The 8,128-nt window shown below is 50.1% G+C and overlaps 1 protein-coding gene across 2 annotated transcripts in view; it reads right to left on the bottom strand.

Moving 5' to 3' along the window:
* The window catches only part of WDR74 (WD repeat domain 74), a 7,369-nt gene extending 5,883 nt beyond the window's left edge, over window positions 1–1,486 (bottom strand). For both annotated transcript variants that reach the window (XM_011942657.1, XM_011942658.1), the window contains exons 1-3: window positions 1,332–1,486; window positions 1,147–1,253; window positions 939–1,060 (exon numbers count right to left, since the gene is read on the bottom strand). In XM_011942657.1, the coding sequence (XP_011798047.1) occupies window positions 939–1,060; window positions 1,147–1,253; window positions 1,332–1,395 (293 nt within the window). In that variant the 5' untranslated portion in view covers window positions 1,396–1,486. The remainder of the gene's footprint in view (window positions 1–938; window positions 1,061–1,146; window positions 1,254–1,331) is intronic.
* Between the last annotated feature and the right edge of the window lie 6,642 nt (window positions 1,487–8,128).

The following is an 8,128-nucleotide window of genomic DNA, read 5'->3' as shown; positions in this document are numbered from 1 at the left end:
TGCTGGGATTACAGGCGTGAGCCACCGCGCCCGGCTTTTTTTTTTTGAGATGAAGTATTGCTCTCTTCCCCAGCCTGGAGTGCATTGGTGCTATCTCTGCTCACTGCAACCTCTGAGGTACGGATTCAAGCGATTCTCCAGCCTCAACCTCCCAAGTAGCTGGGATTATAGGCATGCGCCACCACACCTGGCTAATTTTTGTATTTTTTTAGTAGAGAAGGGGTTTCACCATGTTGGCCAGGTTGGTCTTGAACTCCTAACCTCAAGTGATCCGCCCATCTCGGCCTTCCAAAGTGCTGTGTTGACAGGTATGAGCCACCACACCCAGACTTGCTTAAAACTGTTAAATGACAGGTGGGCACAGTGGCTCACGCCTGTCATCCCAGCACTTTGGGGATCCGCGGCAGGTAGGTCACCTGAGGTCAGGAGTTCGAGACCAGCCTAGCCAATACAGTGAAACCGTCTCTACTAAAAATACAAAAATTAGCTGTGCGTGGTGGCGGGTGCCTGTAATCCCAGCTACTCGGGAGGCTGCGGCAGTTCTCCGAGGCGGAGGTTGCAGTGAGCCGAGATCGCGCCAGCGCACTCCAACCTGGGCAAGAAGAGCGAAAACTCCGTCTACACACACACACACACACACACACACACACACAAAACTCAGAGGGTTATAATGGAGTAAGGTGAAAAACCTTAGAGGATGCGAACTTTTTGAAAGCAGAAATTTTACCGGCAGCCCCCGTACTTCGCCCAGTGCCTGGAATTCAGTAGGTGTTCAATAAATGTGTTGCAGGTATTAACTACGTAAGGCAGAAACCCAGGTCTCTGTCACCTATTGAAAACCGTGTCACTCAGATTGTCTGTCGCCATCATTCCAGTATCTACAGGGAGCATCAAAGCTCTCTCTTAGGCCCTGCGTTTAGCGAGGGGCTTGGTCTTACCCGTCAGTCTGGGCGAGGCCACGGAATATGCCCTCCCCGCCTGGACAGTGTCTCTGACCCTGGAATATGCCATCCTCGGTGCTGAAGTGCTTCACCGTCCTGTCCGCGCAGCCCACCAGGATCTGCGGCAAAGAAGGGCAAGATGGCAAGGAGAGCGAGGCTGCTGTGCCTCAGGCCCCCAGCTCCGGCCCGGCCAGCGGCCACTCACCTGGGTCTCGCCGCCCGTGCCCCAACACAGGGCGCTCACTGCCTCCTCGCGCCGCGGCTGTCCTCCGGCCGTGAAGTTCGCCGCCTGTTTTCGCTGAAGGTTTACCCCTGAGAGAGGAGGGCGTCAGTCACACCAGGGGCGCGCGTGCACCCCTGCACTTCCCGACGCCCGAGCCTGCCACCCACCTTTCAAGATCCCAGTCTCGGTGCCGACCCACACATGGTTCCAGCGCGCGGCAGCAGTAGCCATGACAAAGCCTGGAGGCAGATGGGTCGCACTTCCGGCGCAGGTTGTGCGTCACCGGCGGGCGTCGAGTCCGAGGCAGGGCAGTACAGTTGCTAGGAGTTTTTTTTTGTTGTTGTTTGTTTGTTTGTTTGTTTTTTGAGACGGAGTCTCGCTCTGTCGCCCAGGCTGGAGTGCCAGTGGCGCGATCTCGGCTCACTGCAAACTCCGCCTCCCGGGTTCACGCCATTCTCCTGCCTCAGCCTCCCGAGTAGCTTGGACTACAGGCGCCCACCACCACGCCCGGCTAATTTTTTGTATTTTTAGTAGAGACGGGGTTTCACTGTATTAGGCAGGATGGTCTTGATCTCCTGACGTGATCCGCCCGCCTCGGCCTCGCAAAGGGATGGGATAACAGGCGTAAGCCACTGCGCCCGGCCCAGTTTCTGGGAGTTCAAAGAGCCGAAAGAGTGAAGCTTCCTTGCTTGTTTTGCTTTACGAAAATGAAACCAGGAGGTGCTTGTTTAGGAAGATCGGAAGAGTACATTGATCATTTTGCACTTGGAGTGAAACGCACCTTTCCTGGACTGCGTGGCCGGGTTAAGCCAGTCCTAGTCTCTTTCCTGGCTCCGTTATGTAATATGTGTTCTGGACTGTTAGACAAGAAACAACAAACGATTTAAGAAACACTTTAGAAACGATTCAGATCATTAACGATGTGTGGGGTTTCGTTCTGGAATATGTCACAAAAGAAAGAAAGATGGGAAAAGGAAACCGAAGGTTTTTTTGTTGGTTTTTTTTTTTTTTTAAGACAAGAGACCTTCGCTCTGTCGCCTAGGCTGGAATGTAATGGCGCGATTCTCCTGCCTCAGCCTCCCAAGTAGCTGGGATTACAGCTGGTATTACTAAACCACCGCGCCCGGCCTCGTGCACTCGGCGGATAGCCGGCGCAGTGGCTCATGCCTGTAATCCCAGTACTTTGGTAGGCTGAGGTGGGCGGATCACGAGGTCAGGAGAACGAGAGCACTCTGGCTAACATGGTGAAACCCTAGCTCTACTAAAAATACAAAAAATTAGCCGGCAGTGGTGGCGAACGCCTGCAGTCCCAGCTACTCAGGAGGCTGAGGTAGGAGAATGGCGTGAACCCACCCAAGAGGCGGAGTTTGCAGTGAGCCGAAGTCGCGCCCACTGTACTCCAGCCTGGGCGACAGAGCGAGACTCAGTCTCAAAAAAAAAAAAAAAAGGGATTCGAGTGGATTTCATAGTGCACTGCAACCTGGAATTCCTTAGTTACAGAGATTCTTCCGCCTCTAAAGCATGAGGAGAAAAGCACACACACGATAAAAAGAACTAAGGCCGGGCGCCGTGGCTCATTCCTGTGGGAGACTGAGGCGGGCGGATCACGAGATCAGGTTGTAAAAGCCGCATCCGTACTAAAAACACAAAAACTTAGCCGGGCGTGGCGGCACGCACCTTCATACTCCCAACCACCCAGTAAAACTGAGATAGAAAAATCGCTTTAAGTAAAACGATAGTTCAACACTTCATTTTCGCTTGTAAAACCAGAATAAAATTATTTTAAAAGAAAGAACACCTTACCACACAAACAAGCCAAACATCTGACGTCAGCAACACATGTTTATAAGAACTTTGCTCTACTTTTTTTCAAGTTCTACTTTTTCAGACATGTAGTTGTTCCCCCAGAAGGGGGTGGGTGCACCGTTCCTGGAAGTACTGCAATACCAGGTCGATGCGTGGAGTGGACGGAGCAAGCTCCTTTTCCATCTCCTATTTCCAAAAATCCATTTAATATATTGTCCTCGGATAGAGGACGTATCAGATATTAAACTGATAAGAACAGATACTACACTTGATCTTAGCCAAAAGGCCGAGAAGCGATACTTCCAGAAGGCGCCGCCTTGGCGGCTTTATCCTTCCCATCTTCTATTGAGTTATGGTAACTATCTAGCATAAAATGTTAAATTATTTTCCAGTACGTTATAATTCCAAAACGCAGTTTTCATTATTCTTTCTTAATAGTAGTGGCTATAGTTTGGAAACAGACCTATTTAAGAGTCTTATACTGCTTCTCCCGCCTGCTCTCTGCTCCGTTTGTTTTGCATAAACCCGCCCTTTCGCTTTTTTAGGATCCTGGGATTGGCCCACATACCAATCGTGATTTCAGTACCCGCGTGGCCTCCTTTTCCCAGATTGTGGCGTTAGTCTCCCCAGCCTAGAGGTTTTTGGGCTCTCCAGGGGGCGGCGGGACAGTGCTGCAGGTGGGGGCGCCCTTCTCTGGGACCTTTCTTGGGAGAAGCCGCGGCGCGGTTTCAAAGCAAAGGTTCTGGAGTCCAAAAAAGGAGGTTGGGCTTCCCGCTCTCCAGTTCCTGACTTAATGGCCTGAGGCTTGGTACTCAGTCCCTTGTCTCCTCAGTTAAACGGGGAAATGGTGACACGCACTCTCGGGAGTTTGTGAGAACTGAGGACATAGGGGCGAGGCACGACCTGCACCTTGCATTTGTAGTGCCCACCAGCAACCGCCCGGCCCTTCACTGAGAGGGAAAGATGCCCTGAGAAAGCCATTTCGGAGGCTCCTGATCCTCAAACCCGGGATCCCGCGGTGGGAGAAAGGTACTGACGCCTCAGCTCCGATGTCCTCCGACCCACGCACTCCTTAGAGTTACTTTCAGACCTACCAGCAACGCGGTAAGGCAGCCCACTCGGAAGTCCGACCGAGAAACCACAGGGCCTCTACTCGAAGGCAGAGGCAGGGTCGTTAGAGGACTGGGGCGAAGGAGGAGGAGGAGGTAAAATTGAAATGTAGCTATTTTTTTTTAATCGATCAAAGCAAACCCGCCAGAATGAAAGGGATTAATATGAGGCCCTTGCTGAGAAGGGACTTTCGGTCTTGCTTTCTTGGAAGCTCTATTAATATAAACGGAGATCGTTCTGTTGGAAACCCTTTAACCCGGGTTGGAAATAGAGGCAGTGTCTTTGCATCAAAGCGTCTTGCATGGCTGAAATCCTCCAGGCAGGAGTCAGGCGTTACATTCTCTGATAAAATGTCAACCAGCAAAGCTTCTGATAATCTATGATTTTATGACACTAGTATTAATAATCAAAAGAAATTTCTACAAGTTCTCATAAGTAAACCCAGAGCCTTTGGAGAGGTGCCACATCAAGAGAGTATTAGGCAGGGGGCCGGGCGTGGTGTCTCACACCTGTAATCCCAACACTTCGGGAGGCTGAGGTGGGTGGATTACTTGAGGCCAGGAGTTTGAGACCAGCCTAGGCAACATGGTGAAACCCCGTCTCTACTGAAAATATAAAAAGTAGCCGGGCATGATGGTGCATGCCTGTAGTCCTAGCTACTTGGGAGTCTGAGTCATGAGAATCGCTTGAACCTGGGAGGTGGAGGTTGCAGTGAGCGGAGATCATGCCACTGCACTCCAGCCTGGGTGACAGAGTGAGACTCTGTCTAAAAAAAAAAAAAAAAAAAAAAGGATAGTAAGCAGAATAATGCCCTCCCCACCCCAAAGATGGTCAGTGAGAACCCCTGAATGTGTTACCTCACATAGCAAAAGATACTTTGCAGATATTATTAAATTAAGGATTTTGAGAAGGCGAAATATATCCTGGATTTTCTAGGTGGGCTCAGAGGAATCACAAAGGTCTTTGTAAGGGGTAGAGGGAGGCAGGAGAGTAATGGTCTGAGTGATGCTAACTGAGGAAGATTTGAACAGCCAGGGCTTGCTCTGCAGATGGAAGAGAGTCATCAGCCAGGGAGTTGTGGGCAGCAGCTAGAAGTTGGAAGAAGCAAGGAAATAGATTCTTCCATGCAGCCTCCAGAAAGCAATGGCAACCCTGTCCTTACACCTTGATTTTAACCCATTGAAACTCATTTTGGACCTCCTATCTCCAGAACTGTAAGATGATACATTTGTTTTGTTTTTGGCAACTGAGTGTGTGGGTAATTTGTTACAACAGCCATAAGAAAGGAACTCCGGGGTGATAAGAAACTAGTACAGGGGCAGGGCCCAGGGCCTTATTCCTGTAATTCTAGCACTTTGGGAGGCCAAGGCAGGAAGATCACTTGAGGCCAGGAGTTCGAGACCAACCTGGACAACATGGCGAACCTTGTCTCTCTACAAAAGTACAAAAATTATTCAAGTGTGGTGGCACGCACCTGGAGTCTCAGCTACTTGGAAGACTAAGGCAGGAGGATGGCTTGAGCCTGGGAGGTTGAGGCTGCAGTGAACCGTGATCATACCACTGCACTCTAGGTTGGGTGAGAGAGGGAGACCCTATCTCAAAAAATAATAAATAAATAAATACCGGTGGCTCAAGCCTGTAATCCCAGCACTTTGGGAGGCCGAGACGGGCGGATCACAAGGTCAGGAGATCGAGACCATCCTGGCGAACACGGTGAAACCCCGTCTCTACTAAAAAATACAAAAAACTAGCCGGGCGACTTGGCGGGCGCCTGTAGTCCCAGCTACTCGGGAGGCTGAGGCAGGAGAATGGCGGGAACCTGGGAGGCGGAGCTTGCAGTGAGCTGAGATCCGGCCACTGCACTCCAGCCGGGGCGACAGAGCAAGACTCCGTCTCAAAAAAAAAAAAAAAAATACATAAAATGAAATAAAAATTTAAAATTCATGTTTTATTTTCATGAAACTAATATACCTTAAATTGTCAACTAGTGTTAAAAGACTTATATTATCATGCCTGTAATCCCAGCACTTTGGGAGGCCGAGGTGGGTGGATCACGAGGTCAGGAGATCGAGACCATCCTGGCTAATACGGTGAAACCCCGTCTCTGCTAAAAAACAAAAAATTAGCTGGGCGTGGTGGCAGGCGCCTGTAGTCCCAGCTGAGGCAGGAGAATGGCATGAACCCAGGAGGCGGAACTTGCAGTGAGCCAAGATTGTGCCATTGCACTACTCCAGCCCGGGCGACCGAGTGAGACTCCGTCTCAAAAAAAAAAAAAACTTATATAAAAACAGTAGTTGTCTGTGTCCTGCCTCATTTTACACCTTAGTTTTATTTAATTCTATTTATTATTTTATTATTTTTATTTATGTATTTATTTATTTAGTTTTTTGAGAGAGAGTCTTGCCCATGTTGCCCAGGCTGGAGTGCAGTGGCGCAATTCGGCTCACCGCAACCTCTGCCTGCCGGGTTCAAGCTCTTCTCCTGCCTCAGCCTCCCGAGTAACTGAGATTACCAGCATGCGCCACCACACCCAGCTAATTTTGTATTTTTTCTAGAGACGGGGTTTCTCCATGTTGGTCAGAGTAGAGTAGCTACGACTGCAGGCACGTGCCACCATGTCCAATTAACTTTTGTGTTTTTTGTAGAGACAGTAGTCATGTTGTCCAGGCTGATCTCAAACTCCTGGCCTCAAGTGATCTGCCCACCTGGGCCTCCCAAAGTGCTGAGATGACAGGAGTGAGCCATCACATCTGGCCTACATTTTTTTAGAGGGAGTCTCACACTGTTGCCCAGGCTGGAGTGCAGTGGCGCCATCTTGTTTCACTACAACCTCTGCCTCCCAGGTTCAACTGATTCTCTTGCCTCAGCCTCCTGAGTAGCTGGGAATACAGAGGCACACATCACCACGCATGGCTATGTATTTATTTATTTTGAGACAGAGTCTTACTCTTTCACCCAGGCTGGAGTGCAGAGGCGTGATCTCAGCTCACTGCAATCTCTGCCTCCCAGGTTCAAAAGATTATCCTGCCTCAGCCTCCTAAGTAGCTGGGATTACACGCACCCACTAGCACACTTGGCTAATTTTTTCTTTTTTGAGACAGAGTCTTGCTCTGTCACCCAGGCAGGCTGGAGTGCCCTGGCCTGATCTCGGCTCACTGCAAGCTCCGCCTCCCTGGTTCATGCCATTCTCCTGCCTCAGCCTCCCGAGTAGCTTGGACAACAGGTACCCGCCACTATACCTGGCTAATTTTTTGTATTTTTAGTAGAGATGGGGTTTCACCGTATTAACCAGGATGGTCTCGATCTCCTGACCTCGTGATCTGCCCGCCTTGGCCTCCCAAAGTGCTGGGATTACAGGCGTGAGCCACCGCGCCTGGCCTACACTTGGCTAATTTTTGTATTTTTAGTAGAGACGGGGTTTCACTGTGTTGGGAAGGCTGGTCTCAAACTCCTGACCTCTTGATCTGCCCGCCTCGGCCTCCCAAGGTGCTGGGATTACACGCGTGAGCCACCGTGCTTGGCCTTTTGTTTTGTATTTTTTTTTTAGTAGAAATGGGGTTTCACCATGTTGGTCAGGCTGGTCTCAAACTCCTGACCTCGTGATCTACCCACCTCGGCCTCCCAAAGTGCTGGGGTTACAGGCGTGAACCACTGTGCTCGGCCTTTTCTTTTTCTCTTCCAATTTTTTTTTTTAGTAGAGACAGGATTTCGCTATGTTGGTCAGGCTGGTCTGGACTCCTGACCAAGTGATCCACCCGCCTAGGCCTCCCCTAGTGCTGGCATTACAGGCATGAGCCATTGTGCCGAGCCTCTAAACTGTTTTTTTGTTTTCTTTTTTGAAACGCAGCCTCACTCTGTCCCTCAGGCTGGAGTGCACTGGCACGATCTCGGCTCATTGCAAGCTCCGCCTTCCCGGGTTCCCGCCATTTTCCTGCCTCAACCTCCCGAGTAGCTGGAACAGGTGCCCGCCACCACGCCCGGCTATTTTTTTGTGTTTTTGTAAGAGATGGTTTTTTTTTTTTTTTTTTTTTTCAAGAGTTCTTGAGTC

Source organism: Colobus angolensis, unplaced genomic scaffold (genome assembly GCF_000951035.1).
Source record: "Colobus angolensis palliatus isolate OR3802 unplaced genomic scaffold, Cang.pa_1.0 Scaffold21, whole genome shotgun sequence".
Taxonomy (NCBI): Eukaryota; Metazoa; Chordata; class Mammalia; order Primates; family Cercopithecidae; genus Colobus; species Colobus angolensis.
Note: the sequence above shows the minus strand (reverse complement) of the source record. Positions and strands in the feature narration are given on the sequence as shown.